Below are 16919 nucleotides of genomic sequence, written 5' to 3'. Positions count from 1 at the left end.
CAGCTCATCCCTCACCTTGACTCCCATACCCGGTGTCAAGAGCGGAGCCATCCCATGATTCCATAGCAGAGTCCAAACTGGGGGGCGTGGCTAGGTGGCGAAGCCCAGAATGTTTACAGCGTCTGAGCGAATCAGAGCGATCGTCTTCATTGTCACTCAGACAAGATCCTGACCTCAGAGGGCTTCCTGAGTCAGACTCTAACACAGCTGAGAAAGAGAGGGATGAGGACATCTCAGTGACCTACACACACACACACACACACACACACGTTTACGAACTATCGCGTGCGTTTGTTAAGACTCACGCTCAGTTCTTTTTTTGATCTTGAGGGTCACGGCATCTCCTGCACTCTGCAGCAGATGGATGGCTTCACTCAACGGCTTCCCCTTCAGACTCACGTGATTAATGGCCAACACACGGTCACCGACGTGAAGAGCCCCAGTCCTACACACAAACACACACTAGAGATGTGCATCTCTATAACTAAAGCTGATGCGATTTGCAGCTGTATATGAAGCAGCTACCGATGTGATGTGATACGATGCGTAAATCAATGCATTGCATCCTTAACTTTTATGCTGATGCATAACACACTCACCCAACCCCTAAAAATATGAATGCCAATAACATTTTCCCAGGAACCATAACCTTGAATTGGGAAAGAGAAATTTATAAATGGAGGCTTCACTCCGCTCAACCTTTATCCCACTGGATCCAAAGTTCCACTATCACACAACCGAAAATCACAATAAATCAGCTCCCAATGGAAAAAAAGCATGTACGGTAAACACGTGTGCGTCTGCGTACCTGTGTGCAAGACCATTACAGGTCAGGCTGGAGATGAGGATGGGGTTAAAGGGTTCCTCAGTGCCAGAAATGGTGATTCCTAGAGGACCACCGTGTCTCTTCAGCTCCACAGTGAAAATCACAGAGCCGGATGACTCCAGTTCATCTAGAGCACGTACACACAAAATATTCGTTATTAATACAGGTTATAAACAGCTACACTGGACAAAAGAATAACATTATACTGTGCCTTGCAAAAGTATTCACCCAACACACCCCTACGGCCTTGAGTGGTGGGTGGGAGGGAGGGAGGGAGGGAGGGATGGATGCTTATACCAGTAGTGCAATTAGTTATAATGGAGCAGTGTGAAATGAGCGTTCGCTGTATAACCTTTTATGAGAATGGTGATAGTGCGAGTGCTGCCCAAAGGGAATTTCGGTGTCATTACCAATCGGGACGTCATGATCGTCTACTCATTTGGAAGAAAGGGGTTCAGTCCTGAAAAAGGAAGTGGTGTTGAAGGGCCCATTTCTTTGACATTACGCATCCATGTTGTAAGTGCAAAAGCAAAACGAACACGGTCATGATGTCCTAACTGGTAACGGCGTGGACATTTTCTTTGTGCAGCAACTCGCACCATCACCATTTAAAAGGTTTTACAGTGAAACGCTCGTTCTCCACTCCACTGCTCCATTATCTAATAGCAAGGGGTCCGAAACAAGCTCGCACCGGTTCCAAACAATTCAACACCCCAGGCACGTTAACTCCTAGTTCCAGAATTAAGTTGTCCCTCCATGTCGTTGCATTTACAGCAAATAAATAGAAAGGCTGAAAAAAATGCTGAAGCTGTTGAGTAAGTACTGAGAATATATAAATAAATATCAACGTGTTATTTCAGTGCAGGATGTGTGTATTCACCTCTCTTGCTGCGATACCACTAGATTGTACACATTTGCCATCAGAATTTTAACTCTGAACATAACGAGAAGCAGCAATAACGAAGTCGAACTAGAAGAAGCTGTCCAAGAAAGTTTGGTAAGTGAGTAAAGAGAGGGGGTAAATACTTATCCTAGGCAAATGTACTATAAATCAATTGGGCATTATATATGCGTGCTGTTTTTAATGACGTGACACAGCCAATCATGTTTTGTTCTTTGACCCATGGTGAATACGACCCACCCAAGTTGTCCTCGTCTTTCTGAATGCGCAGCTTGACCATGTCCTCGGCCTGCTGAAGGACTGCCATCGCCTCGTCAATTCCACAGTTCTCCAATTTTACATTGTCTATTCCCAGCAAACGGTCTCCAGGCTCCAGTGTACCTGTTCTGCACACACACGTATTACACATGCAGAAATCGAAAGTATTCTATTTTCTCAGCCTTGGTGTTCGTGCTCGAGAGACGCGGTAACTTGCTTCGTGTCTACCTGTGAGCGATGCTTCCTTTCATTATCTCCGAGATGATCAGAGGGTGGCCTGGTTTCTTGCTGACTGTAACGTTATAAAATTACACTCATTTTATTTTATAAATCTGGAAATTGTATCATCAATGACGGGAAGTCAATCCTTGGAAATCTCTGGCAAATCTTACCACTGATCGTAATGCCCACCTCCACCCCTCGTCTCTTTGGCAGTTTCACCTGAAACGTACCACTGCTCGGGATGACCGATTCTGCCGAAGGAAGTTACAATTAAAAGACATTGTCCAATCTACTGCTGCTCCAATTAAGGTATTAAACAGCAGATAAACACTGCTCAGTTTTATCCATTAGGATTCGCTCTGCCCATCAGTCTAAATTAGAAGGCATGGTGCCGGTTAGTCTTATTTAAAAAGGTATGACTGAAAGTCAGAGGAGTCATACCTTTTTCAATGAGACTAACAGGCACCATGCCTTCTAATTTAGACTGATGGGCAGAGCGAATCCTGATTGAATCCCCATTTTTTACTGGGATTGACGCACTAAAACCCATCCTTTTGACTGGTATTGAAGAGTCAAAAAAATTTTTTTGTTGCGACTGATGGGCACAAAAACCATGCCTCTTTTCTTAGGATTAACCTGCACATAAGCCAAACCTTTTTTACCAGAACTGGCAAAACTGGAGACTCTTCAATACCAATCAAAAGGATGGGTTTCAGTGCGTCAATCCCAGTAAAAAATGGGTTTCAATGCAGGTCAGTTACAGCAAAGATGAGGAGCTGCAGTGCCTGTCAATTACATTAAAACTATTGGGTTTCAATGCCAGTCAGTCGCAGTAGAGAAGATGAGTGTCAATGCCTGTCAGTTGCAGTAAAACGTATGGGTTTCAATGCATGTCAGTACCTAGTAAAAAATTAGGAGCTGCAGTGCCTGTCAATTATAGTAAAAAGAATGTCAGTCTCAGTAAAATGGATGGGTTTCAATGCCTGTTAGTCCCAGAAAAGAGTGGCTTATAAGAATGTCAGTCTCGGTAAAAAGCAACTTCAATGTCAAATATATGAAGAGTTGCTTTTATGCCTGTCAGTCCCAGGGAAAGTGGTGTTCCCTCTTTCTGTCAGTGTTATAAAAGGGACATCCTTCTGGCCTACTTCTACTTATTCATCACTCATTTCATGTTGCATTCCTCAGAATCTAAATCATATTAAATATCCCGCAGCTGAAATTATTGTTCATATACTTGATTATCAATGATGTACTGAAGCACCATCATAAACATCTCCACTACATCGACTGCCAGCATTAACCTTCCTGATGAACAAATCAATAAATTGAATGAATGAGCAAAATACGAAGAGGTGCATCATTCAGGTACCTGCAACGTCAAACTCGACTTCCAGCTTGACCTGATTGGACAGAGCTGCGTCTCGGAGAAGCTGATTAGCCTCTTCAAGCGTTCCGTCATCGGTTGGGATTCCATTTATACAGAGTATTCTGTCTCCAACCTGAAGCACTCCACACCTACAAAATAATGGACGGATGAATCACTTCTTCTCAATGAACATACAATAAAAAAATTATTAATTATGTTAAAAAAAAATGCCATCGTTGCATTTTTTATTCTGATAGGTTCATTATGTAGAACCTGTATGAGGTACAGTATAAGTGGTTTGGAACCAGACAGACCAGCAAAAGATAAACAGACCAAAGAAATGAGACAAGGTAAAGAGATTTTAGAAAACAAAGAACATTACAAGGAGTTAAAAGGATGGGTTTCAATGCCCGTCAGTCTCCATAAAAAAGTATGTGTTCGAAACTAATTGGAAGACAGATTTTAGAAGACAAAGAGATCAGACAAAAGGACAGAAAGAACCAGAGACAATCAATTTATACAACTAAGAGACCAAAGACAGTGAAGGAAACAGACGGAAAGGGATCATACAAAATCAAAAAAGGATCTGACCACAGATAAAACAGAGGGGACAGACAGTGATCTGACAGGAAGGAAAAAGATCAGACAATAACAGATAGAGATCAGACCAAAGACACACGAGAATCCAGAAAGTTATCAGAAAGGAAGTGAACACCAAAAGACCACAGATAAAACAGAAAGACGGGAGTGATCTGACAGAAAAAAAACAAATGAAGAGATCAGACAATAATAGATAGAGATCAGACCAGAGAGGAGAGAGAAACAAGAAAGTGATCAGAAAGGAACAAAGAACAGAAAGCATACAATAGGAGAAAGGGATCAGACCACAGATAAAAAAGCAAGACAAGAAGGTGCTCATAAATAAAGAAAACAGAAAGAAAAAAATCAGACTATACTAAACTGAGATCAGACCATACTAATCTGAGATCAGACCAGAAAAGAAGAGAGGAACCAGAAAGTGTCCAGAAAGGAAAGAAAGCATATAACACAAGAAAGGGATCAGACGAAAGGCAGAACAGAGAGACCAGAGTGATCAGACAGGAAATAAACAAAAGAGAGTGAGAAAAAAAAAACATACAATATCAGGAAAAGATCTGACCACAGACTAAAAAGAGAAACCAGAAAGTGATCAGACAGAAGACAATAAAGACCAGAAGAGATAGTGGGATGACTCACAAGACCATCACAAGAGAACAGCTTCAGAACTAAGGAACTCGTTCTGGAGGCTCCTGTCTCTCAACCAAGGAACTCATTCTGAAATCTTATGATCTCTCAACCAAGAAATTTGTTTTGAAGGCTCATGGTCTCTCGATATATATTAATGAGGTTTTAAGGATAAACACCAACAGAGGGAACAGCACCAGGACCAAGCAACTCGTTCTGGAGGCTCACTGTCCCTCAACCCAGGAACTCGTTCTGGAGGCTCATGGTCCTTGCTCAGCACTCAAGTTGCGAATATCTATACCAGGATTCTTGTATCTAGAACATCAAACACAGGTGTATACCTTTCAGCAGGTGAGTCTGGCTCTACGAATCGGATGCAGGCGGGTGCAGACAGCGGCTCTGTGGCAAACACTCCTCCTTGGAGCTGCAAGCCGAAGCCAGCGAGCGGGTCTCCTCTCAGCACCACCTTGTTGTTCTCGATGTGCACCACCTGACCACCAACACCCACCGTGCTGGAGAGGGACACTGATAATAGAGCAGGAAAACAAAGATAGAAAAGAGAGATCAGAGAAAGAAAGATGAGGAGATCAGATGTGAGAGAGATCAATCCATCAAATCAGACAATACCAAATAAGGAGATCAAACTGTAGATAGAAGAGAGAAGCAAAAACACTGATCATACAAGAAAAATAATAAAAAACACAAAGATCAGACGATATCAAATGAAGAACAGACCAGAGACAGAAGAAAAAAACCAGTGTGATCAGACAGGAAGAAAACAGAAGAAGTGAGTACATATTCAAAAAGAGATCAGACCACAAATAAAAGAGAGAAGCAAAGAAAGAGATCATACAAGAAAAAAACAGAAAGAACAAGATCAGATATTACCAAAGAGAGATCAGACCAAAGATAGAACAGCGAAGGAGCAGACAGGCAGAAAACAGGGAGAATAAGAACATACATTTTCAGAAATAGATTAGACCAAACACCAAATCGAGTGATCAGACTGCAAGGAAACAAAAGAAAAAAGAACATATAAATGTCAGTAAAAGCAAAAGAATGACAGAACGAAAGAAAGAAAGATCAGACAATACCAACAACAGACTAAAGGGAGAAACTAAACAGTGATCAGATGGGAAGGAAACAGAAAGGATAAAGAGCATATGATATGAAAAAGGGATTAGACCATAGAACATAGAACGGAGAGACAGGGGAGTAATCAGACAGGAAGGAAACAGAAGGAAAAAACAAAATATAGTATCAGAAAGAGATCAGACCAGTGAAGCAAGAGCATGATAATATTGGAAGAAAACAGAAGGAAAAGGAGATCAGACAATACCAAAGAGTGATTAGACCAGAAGGAAACAGAACATAATATAGTATCAGAAAAAAGATCAACCCACAGATAGAAGCAAGAAACTGATCAAACAGAAAGACCACACAGATTAGATTAGATTGAACAATAAAAGGGAATAAATGAGACAGACAACTGTGTGATCAGTCCAGAGACTTAGATTAGATTGGTGCATCACATTAGAAATATCGCAGGATTCATTTAGAGCACGTTCTCTTACATGAGCTCTTGTGCTCGGCTCTCCTGGGTTTTCTCCTGGTGGTGGTGCTGCGTGGGCTTGAGGGGTACGAGGGCAGAGTGCTGCATGGGTACGGGCTCGGGTACACACAACCGCTCTTCGAGCTGTGAACGCCAGACGTCTGGGACGAGCTCCCCGATGCCACTGCTACACACCAGAACAGACACAGAATAAACATCTAGGATGATCAGTTACACACACACACACACACACACACACTTATAATGTGTACACACAAACACATGCATGTTGGTGCACTCACATGTGCAGTGGGAGTGTGTAGGGGTGGTGTTGCTCCAGGTGGATGGAGTTTTGCTGTGGGTGGGTGCAGGGGCACTGGGGTAGTTCACACCAGACTCCCACTGACGCTGGCTGCTTCTCTGGACACGCACTACACACACACACACACACACACACACACACACACACACACATCATGATGTCTGTGAGCAACAAATCATACTCATTAAATCACAGGCTAAAAGATGATCTTGTGGATGTAGGCTGAGCAAATTCTGAGTTTTTGGATTTTTTCTAGAAGATTCTAGAAGTTTCTCAACACTGCTACAGCCACATGTCATGCACATTCATTTCTTCCCTTTTTTTCCGTCTCTTACATTTGCTCGCCAGCTTGGATAAAGCCGAGAGCAACGGCGGAAGGAACATTTTTCTTTAAAAACTTGATGGTTTCAACAAGAACACAACACATCAGGATTTGCTTTGATCGAGTGAAAGTGTGTATGTGAGGGTGCGTGCGCGTGCATGAAAGAGGAAAACACTAACGACGATAAATTAACCACCAGCTGCACCACTAGTTTGTTCTTGCAGGTCACGCCCACAAAGCCACGCCCACCCAGGCACGTGCACATCTAGACATCAAAGGGTGTTTGAGCGTCTGATCTTTTTTGATTCCTTGAGAGAAAGTGTGCTTTCTTTATGGGGAGTTTTTGTTTGGTTGTTTTTTTATTATTTATTTAATGTTAAGATTCAAAATGTCAAAATTAAATTTAATTTTTTTATTGTGATTAAAATATTGGCTAATGTGATTTAAAAGTCTTTTAGCTTTCATTTTATTGAAATTTATAAAAAAAGTCCTAACATTTCCGGAATTTGGTTTCTTTAGGAGGTTAAAAAAAAAAAAAAAAAGCATCAAATCACAACAGATTTATGCACAAAGGTAATAATTTTTTTTCTTTAATTTAATATTTATTATTAATTTAAAAGTTTCGGAGCAAGGCTTAATGACATACACACGCTCATTCACACACACAATTCGAAAATGCAAGATACAGACTTCTTTTTACGTATTACACACACACACACACACACACACACACACACACACACACACACACACACACACACACACACACACACACACACACACACACTGGGTATTACACACTCTGACACTCCTATAGTGCGGTGTTGATAAACTGATCCCAAGAAGCGAAGGGTTGCACAAATACAGCTAACAAGCAGTGCTAATAACGACTAGTTTAGCATTACACTAGCTGCATCTACAGTATATGAATAAAAGTATTGGGACCCCTAATTGTTCCCAGACCTCCTCACCTCACCTACATCAGTACCTGACTTCACTAAGCACAAATCTCCACAAAATCTAGCGAAACATCTCAGAAGAATGAAGTTTATTATAAGAGCAAATGGGAACTACATAGTGAATGGGATGTTCCAAGACAAATCTTATGATCAGGTGTCCACAAACATTTGGCCATATAGTGCAGCTCAACCGGACTCTCTCTCTCTCTCTCTCTCTCTCTCTCTCTCTCTCTCTCTCTCTCTCTCTCTATCTATCTATCTATCTATCTATCTATCTATCTATCTATCTATCTATCTATCTATCCATCATTTGCCATTTTGTCATCTGCAATGAAATAGTTAAAATAGTTATTTTTGTGAAAATCATTGGATATGTTTTTTACTAACAGTGTCAACTATACTTTTCACTGCACATGCTTGAGGTGTGTGTGTGTGTGTGTGTGTGTGTGTGATTCATCGCACATACAACATCAGCCCAAAGGGTTCTGCCTTGAGTCACTATAACGACAATACAGCCTGCACAGAGGTCAGAGAGGTAAAGTGTGTGTGTGTGTGTGTGTGTGTGTGTGTGTGTGTGTGTGTGTGTGTGTGTGTGTGTGGCTATACCTGTGTCGTGTAGGCCTCGTGAAGACGGTAGGATCTCGAGTTTGGTGACCTCTGAGGAGTTGGTCAGCAGCTGCTGAGCTTCCATTAAAGAGCAGTGCTCAGTGCCCATGCCATCTATAGCCAAGAGAACATCACCTACATGAAGAGCACCACACCTGATAAACACACACACACGCACACACAAAGAGAAAGAGAGAGCACGCAAATAAATAATGGATTTTAATTAATATTAATGTGTGTGTGTGTGTGTGTGTGTGTGTGTGTGTGTGTGTGTGTGTTGGTCTGTGTGTTTTGAACCTCTCTGCGACGCTTGCAGGTTTGATTTTCTGGATGGTAATGACATGCTTGTTCCTGTAGAGGGCAGTGGTAAGGCTCAGTCCCAGGACAGAGCCTGCGCTCTTCATGATCTCGACCTGCAGAGGACCTGAAGACTGCTGCACTGACTCTGACCAAACACATATACACACACACACTTTTACTTTGCAGATGAAATGCAGCTTCATCAATCCATACATTATTTCGTCACGTCTGGGAGAGAAAACCAAATAACCCGGGGAGAACTCACAAACTTTACACACAGGCCTGAGGCGGGATTCGAACCCTGGGAATGTGCTAATCGTTCTAAAATTCTAGGACATCTTTACGAGACTAGAAGTTTACAGATGACAGGGATTCAAGCAGGAAGTTGTTCACATTAGGACACGCCCATTCCAGGCTTTAATGCTGCGTGAATATTAATATCAGTCTGTTGTCCCCTCATGCTTCAAACAGTCCACCATTGTTCTTGTCCTGAAGAAACCCCAGCCTACTTGCCTCAACGACTACCTTATGCTGTTTGTGGAATACAGTTTAGCGTTTAACACCATAATTCCCTCCACGCTCACCTCTAAGTTAGAGGTCTTGGGACTTGCTACTGTGTCAATGGATATTCAACATCCTGACTGCGAGGCTACAAGCAGTACAGTTGGGCAAACACACCTCATCCACCCCCACCCTCAGCACTGGAGCTCCTCAGGGTTGTGTTTTGAGCCCCCTGCTGTACTCACTGTACACACAAGACTGTGTGGCCACTTCCAACTCCACCACTATTATGAAGTTTGCTAACTATACTGCTGTGGTGGGCCTGATCTCCAACAACGATGAGACAGCCTACCTACAGGAGATTAAAAACCTGGAGAGATAGTGCCAGGAGAACAATCTTCTCCTAAACGTCAGCAAGACTAAGCAGTTGATAGTGGACTTTAGCAAGAAGCAGGAGCGGTCATACCAACCGCTAAACATCGACAGGACCCCAGTGGAGAGAGTGGACATACCTAGTTGTTCACATCACACAGGACGTATCTTGGTCGTGTCAAATCAACACAACAAATTATTGATTGAATGATTCTTATTATTATTTATATTTATAAATTTTATAAAGGAATTTCGAGTTGGGGTTCTCTTTAAAAGTTGGAGGGTGGAAAATTAAGCTTTAGTTGAAGGCAACTTTAATCTGAACAGAGATGGAAAATGGAAAGTTGTAGCTCAGTCATTAAGGCGTTAGACTTATAATTATTAGGTCACGAGTTCAAATCCCAGCACCACCGAGCTGCCCCAGGTGGGCCCTTGAGCAAAGCCTTTAACCCTCAGCTGCTAAATGAGATCATTGGAAGTGGTTTTGAATAAAGGAGTCTTCTGAATGCTGTAAATGTAAATGTACAGATAGAAATATGTGGATAATCGATCAGATAGTGATACAGATGGTGTGTAGGTATTGCATGTCATACAGAAGGGTACATCTGATTTATGAGCCGAGGTGAAACACACACACACACACACACACACACACACACACACACACACACACACACACACACACACACAGGGTAGCAGAAGGTGGTTGTTTTTGCTCCAGTGTGCACGTGCGCTCACCCATGACCGTGATGTCGTACTCGATGAGGAAACAAGCTTCCTGGCTGCTCTGCATGAGTAGAGTAAGAGCGTCCGCATGTTTCCGGCGGTTTAGAGTCACACCGTTTACGCTCAACACCCGATCCCCTACATGCAGAGTCCCCTCTCTGAGTGAGGGATAGAGAGAGAGAAAGTGTGGAATAAAGTCGAAAAATAGAATATGGGAAAGGACAAACAAACGTACAGAATAAAATAAAATCTACACAGTTTCCGGCCTGTTTTTGTAATCCGACGTGTTCTATTTCTTGTCTCTCCACCAGGCTAAATGCAGCTAACCAGTAATAAAAAGCTTCTAGCGGCCAGATTAGCAGTGTGCCGACTGCATGACGCTTTGGAAGACACAATTCCACCTGAGTGTGATCCTGGCACAGAGTAACACTGATCTCCATGCTGGGGAAGAGAGTGATTCAGCTTGGAGACGTTGTGAGCCGCGGCTGTTTTTAGCTCTCTGGCGTCATTTTTTCTATTTTTGTAGATAACGGTTTCAAACTGAGTCAGAAGCGATGGAAAACTCGACGCAGTTAGAAAAACTTGGTGCGGATGGAGGTGACTGTGTAAAAAACTTCAAGACTGAGCTGCTCTTTGCTAGTTGTTGTTGTTGTTTTTTTTTGTTTACATGCTAGCAACATCTTCATAGTGCAATCATAAAACTAAAGACATCACAAATGCCTCTGCTGAAGGATTTAAATTTTTGTGTGTCTGTGTGTGTGTGTGTGTGTGTGTGTGTGTGTGTGCAGCATATTGCCAGCAGCTTCACCAACCAGCTAACAGACCTGCAAGCACCTCACAAGCCCCCTCCGAATTCCCCCCCCCCACACACACATATACAAACATACAAACACACATATAGATACATACTGCATTTAAACACCCAAATCGCACAGAATACCACAAATCTCAGCGAATCACATACACACATATATAATGCTTTCTGCTTTTAAACACTATACACCCAAATACCCACACACTACTGTCCCAAATATACTCATTGAAACACACACACAGAGACACAGACACACACACACACACACACACACACACACACACACACACACACACACACACACACACACACACACACACACACACAGAGCATAAATGCATACTACATTTATAAACTATGCACCCAAATACTACTAAATACCACACATTTCACTGACACACACACACATACATACACACACACACACACACACACACACACACACACACACACACACACACACAAAACACGAGTTCTGTAATTTATCTTGTCTCACCTGTCTGCAGGGCCCCCAGGTCTGACGTAGGTCACAACCAGAGGACGAGCCTTATGCCAGTCCTCATGAAACCCACCTGCGAACATCATACACACACACACACACACACACACACACACACACTATTCAACATCAGCACTTAATGTTCTGAAAGATCTAGACCAAATTTCTGGGTTTTCCTCACAATAAGCCACATACAGTACGGCTGGTAAACTCAGGTGTCCCAATACTTTTGTCCATCCTACCTCGGAGCACGAAGCCAAAACTGTTGCCTTCCTTTTCCAAACACACCTCAATGGTTTTGGAGATGACGCTGCTCGAACTGCCAGGAGCTGAAACACACACACACACACACACACACACACACACACACACTCACACACACACACACACACACACACACACACACACACACACACACACACACACACACACACACACACACACAGCGAGCGGACACAGCTCAGCAACAAGGAGACAGAAATAACAGCATTTTCATTCTCCACCACAAAGCTCCTGGCCTGCAGAAGTCACATGAATTCACTGTTAGCTTCTTCAGTCACACTGACACTCATCCCATTGACACGATTAAATACGTTCCTTTTCTCTCACATTTTTTCTTTAAATTGATTCCTAGGACCTTTCGGATGAGGTTTTGACCCTACACACCCTTATAATAGGTTTTCGGAAAACTGAGATCGCTGCTTTGTAAGTCACGTGTTTACGAGGGCGTACCGAGAATAGGCAACTCGTACTCGACCTCCAGCACCACCCGCTCTCCGATGTTCTTCAGCATGCTGATGATCTCCTCGTGGCGCAGCTTGGACAGGTTGATCCCGTTCACAGACTTGATGTAGTCGCCTGTGTTCAGCTGGTCACTCCTGAGATTAGCACACACACCGCACATTAGCACAAATGGCACCAAATTTGATTTACATTGCTCATTATGCCATTAAACTATACGAAGGAGCTGAAATGTGAGGAATGTTTTTATGGTATAAGTCAGAATGCACATTTTTGCAGTGGGATTTTTAATTATGTACCGATGTTGCCTGTGTATGAGTTTTATACAAAACAGCAGTCTTTCGAAAGTCTTTTTTCAGGCAGGTTTGTTCAAGGCGTCACTGCGACCATATGACTTGTGACAACAATGGCAACCCAAAAGCTGTGTATGTGTCTGTCCCGTGCAGGTGTCTAGCTCGATCTGACTTGTTATGTGTTTGCGTGGATGCTAATTTAAGCCTCTCTGTCCGCTTTCCTGCAGCGTTGTGCATTTGCCTGTTAGCACCATTAGCACACACACATTCACTCTGCAGTAGGATGTATTTTGGCTGAGGGGTATGCAGACACACACACTCTCTACACACACACACACACACACACACACACACACACACACACACACACACACACACACACACACACTGACCACAAACTGTTTTATTCACTTCCTCAATTTTAAATATCTAAGTGTTATTGCTTCATAAAATCAAACAGCCAATCATATTTCAGTATGCAAATGAGGGCAATGACAATGACACGATTTAAAGTGGTAAAGAGGTTATAGCTGAGTAGTTAAAGCATTGGGCTTAGACAGAGTCTTTTGTTTTATTCACCCGCTGTTGATGAGCTTGGATGAAATTTACCAATATAGATGCTCCTTATAAATATTATAAGGACACATCTTATTGTGGGCAACTGAACACAAGATTGCTTCTTTTTGGAACATTTCATTCCACATTTAGTTTCTGCTACAATAATCTCCACTCTTCTCGGTAGATTCTTCCACTAGATGTTATGGAGATTTGTGAAGATCTGTTTAGGTAAGGTGAGGAGGCCTGGGGTGCAGTCAACTCTATAGCGGGAGATCTTTCACTTCCACCAATGTAGGCGCTGGAACGGGTTTTGGGTCTCCTAGTTGAAGCGAAGGGAAAATGTAATGTTACTGCAACCAAAGACATCCTATACATCCTCCCTTCATGTGAATCCATTCAGTCAAGACTCAAAATTGTTCCTTATTTGTTCAATCGACGATTTCAGTGAGCATCATTTGTGTTTTGTTCAATTAGCTGGAGGTTTCAGAGTTATTAATATTTTATTGAACTGAAAACAGCTGAATCTGCATATCAGTAGAAACTGTCCTTCAGGATGAGTGTAAAAAAAAACGGGTTGCTTCATGAGGTTCCTTTTTAATTTTTCAGCCCAAAACTACATGGCAAAATAAATGATTTGATAATTTGATCTAAAAAAAAATAAAATTAAAAAAAACGTGTTTTGGATGGCGCCTTTCATTTGTTTACGCCTCCTCCGTAAGGTAACACGTGCTGAAAGACCTGGTGTGTGGTGCATTGTAATCTCGAACTGTCTCACACCTCCTGTTACTAACTGTGAACAGGATGGACACACACACACACACACACACACACACACACACACACACACACACACGCTTTACTGCAAGTTATTTTTACACCACACGAGTCAGCTGTTCTACTCCATAAAAAAAAAAATCAACGTCCAAACGTGTTTGCCTGACCTCATAGTCTCAGGGGTTTGTTGTGATGCAGCAGCACTGACCCTGAGATCACACACACACACACACACACTACAGCTGCAGAGTTGCCTGTTATGCTCAGCTACATTATATGGATGAAAACTTTGTGCACATCTGACCATAAGATCATCATTGAACATCCAAATCCACGTTATAATAAGCTCCACTCTTCTGGGAAGTTGAGATGTTACACTTGATTTTGGAGTGTTCGAGGAGATTTGTGAAGGTTCATTCAGCCAGTTAGTAAATTTAGGTACTGATGTAGGTGAGGTGAGGAGACCTGGGGTGCAGTCAGGGTGAAAAATTCATCCCAAAGGTGTTTAATAGGGTTATAATGTCTTTCCTTGTGAAAGTGAGAAAACTTCATTAAACAAAAGTGCTTCTTAGACACAAAACACTCGATATATCATTTAAACCCACTCCAATTTAGCAGAACTGACCCACTGGAATACAGTTAAAGTGATATTAAACACGTATGCTACGTTATTAGAGAGAGAAAGAGAGGACAGCGCCTCACCTGGCTGCCAGGCCTCCTGGTCTCAGGTTTGACACTCGAGGCTTGCCGTCTTTGTCTGAGCCTCCAGAGATGGTGAGGCCGAGACTAGAACCTTCTTGCTTTATCAGCTCCACTGTGGTCAGCCCTCGAATTTCATCTACACACACACACACACACACACACACACACACACACACACACACACACACACACACACACACACACACACACACACAAACTGAATTCAGACAGCGTTTCATCATGCATCCTGATTCTTCAGGGAAATCCTTTACACGATTTTAGCAGCACTGCTTCAAGAACCTTTGCTCACGTCCCAGTTGGATTAATCTCTACTCTTTTTTTTTTAGCAAGATTTTATTATTAAATCATTTAGGTCAAGTTAATTAAGAGGCTTGCATTCTCATTTCAGCCATTTACAGTGTAGTACACAGTGGAACGAAACAACGTTCCCACCAGGGCCAGTTGCTACATGAAACCGCATAAATTAACACAAGAAAAAAACTAAACTAACACATCTTACACATGGGGTAAAAACAGACAAAACGAACACAGCACTGTTTTGGATCTGAAGTGGCCCTGCCACCATCTTGGTAATTTTCTAATCTCTAAAGCCAAAATTATTATTTTATTACAGTATGTCCAGTGCAGTAATGGAATTATATCGCACTTCTGATTCAAATCCATCAACCTGGATAAGGGTACATGACATCAATGTAAAACTTTGATTGAATAGGCCATGTTCATGACCACTTTACCTGATTATCTACATAATCTAAGCTGGTATTGGTTTCCCTTTTTCTTCTCTTTTTCTAAACAATTTATACCACAGTGATGTTTAAATTCTCGAATCGGATTGGTCCAAAGTTCATTCATTTTTCTATTACAGCTGAGAGCAGTGTATATTGCAATTTATATGAATGTAGTACACATACATCCCATTCCACATGTAGTCCTCATTTGCTGTTGTATTAACCTTCACTCTTCTGGAAAGATGTTTTACTAGATTTTATGGAAATTTGTGCTCAATCACCCACAATGGATGTTACAAAGGTCAAGTTCTGATGTAGGATGAGGAGGCCTGGGGTGCAGTCGGTGTGAAAAATTCATCCCAATAGGGTTGAGGTGAGAGATCTATAGGAGACCACTCAAGATCCACTCTGAACCATGTAAACCATGTTTCATGGAGCTGGATGTTTGTGCACAGGGGTATTGTCATGCCGGAACAGCTTTTACAATTGCGAGTCCAATTATGTGCTAACAGTTTAGGATGGACCACATTGGAACCACATTGGTTGGAAAAGTCAGGTGTCCAAATACTTTTGTCTATATGGTGTACCCAGTGTACCTACAGATTTTATGTCAATATAAAAGTCAAAATGAGTCATAGAAGCCAAATATTTTTCTTTTGGAAATGCTTATTCTATTCTATAATCCATAAACAGAAACTCATTTGTTGGATCCTCAAATCCTTGGAGAGAAAGAAAGTTCAAGAGGGAAAGTGTGAAGCAAAAGAAGGATGCGATGTGTTTAAAGTCCAGAACATCTCCAGAACATCTGCGTGTGTGCTGAGTTGAACCTCTCATAAGACGTTTCGTAAAGAATCCTGATCTAAGGTGCATTTTTACCTGGAATGCTGCGCCTCTTGGAGACCACGCTGCCATTGTTGGCTGCACAATCTTTATTCCCTTTGGAATAATGGCCGTCATCTGGAACAACCAAATAACAAAAGTCGTTAGCCCTCCTGAAACATCTGGCAACCCTTCCTCACTGATTCATGGCATGAAATACATCAAAAGCTTGGCCAAAAACCTCAATGTACACAAATGTAGGTTTCCTGTGTAAAATTCCTTTGTTTACGCCAGAAAATGGCAAATGAAAATATAAAAAAATGTAAGAAAAAATACACTATTTGGCCACTAGTTTGTAGACACCTGACCATAAGATTAATATGTGATTATGGAACATCCCATTGTACATTTAGTCCCTATTGGCTTTGTCCACAGGGACTTTGTAATGCTGGAACAAGTTTGTGTCTCCTAGTTCGAGAATCTGGTTCCTCTCAAGGTTTCTTCCTCATGAAG

The 16919-nt window shown here is 42.0% G+C and overlaps 1 protein-coding gene across 4 annotated transcripts in view; it reads right to left on the bottom strand.

The window, feature by feature from the left end:
- Positions 1-16919, bottom strand: part of grip2a (glutamate receptor interacting protein 2a) — a 37912-nt gene that overhangs the window by 6769 nt on the left and 14224 nt on the right. For all 4 annotated transcript variants that reach the window (XR_014535815.1, XM_083554868.1, XM_083554866.1 and 1 more), the window contains 18 exons: positions 16464-16544; positions 14839-14974; positions 12503-12648; positions 12013-12099; positions 11768-11843; positions 10470-10615; positions 8856-9003; positions 8559-8713; positions 6652-6780; positions 6372-6536; positions 5139-5322; positions 3577-3722; positions 2378-2458; positions 2214-2277; positions 1968-2113; positions 809-953; positions 306-445; positions 16-207 (listed from right to left, as the gene is read on the bottom strand). Coding sequence is in view for 3 of the 4 variants with exons in the window: in XM_083554868.1 (XP_083410994.1) it covers positions 16-207; positions 306-445; positions 809-953; positions 1968-2113; positions 2214-2277; positions 2378-2458; positions 3577-3722; positions 5139-5322; positions 6372-6536; positions 6652-6780; positions 8559-8713; positions 8856-9003; positions 10470-10615; positions 11768-11843; positions 12013-12099; positions 12503-12648; positions 14839-14974; positions 16464-16544 (2367 nt within the window). In the remaining variant the exon portion in view is untranslated. The remainder of the gene's footprint in view (positions 1-15; positions 208-305; positions 446-808; positions 954-1967; positions 2114-2213; positions 2278-2377; positions 2459-3576; positions 3723-5138; positions 5323-6371; positions 6537-6651; positions 6781-8558; positions 8714-8855; positions 9004-10469; positions 10616-11767; positions 11844-12012; positions 12100-12502; positions 12649-14838; positions 14975-16463; positions 16545-16919) is intronic.

Source organism: Silurus aristotelis (genome assembly GCF_946808225.1).
Source record: "Silurus aristotelis genome assembly, chromosome: 11".
Lineage (NCBI taxonomy): Eukaryota > Metazoa > Chordata > Actinopteri > Siluriformes > Siluridae > Silurus > Silurus aristotelis.
Note: the sequence above shows the minus strand (reverse complement) of the source record. Positions and strands in the feature narration are given on the sequence as shown.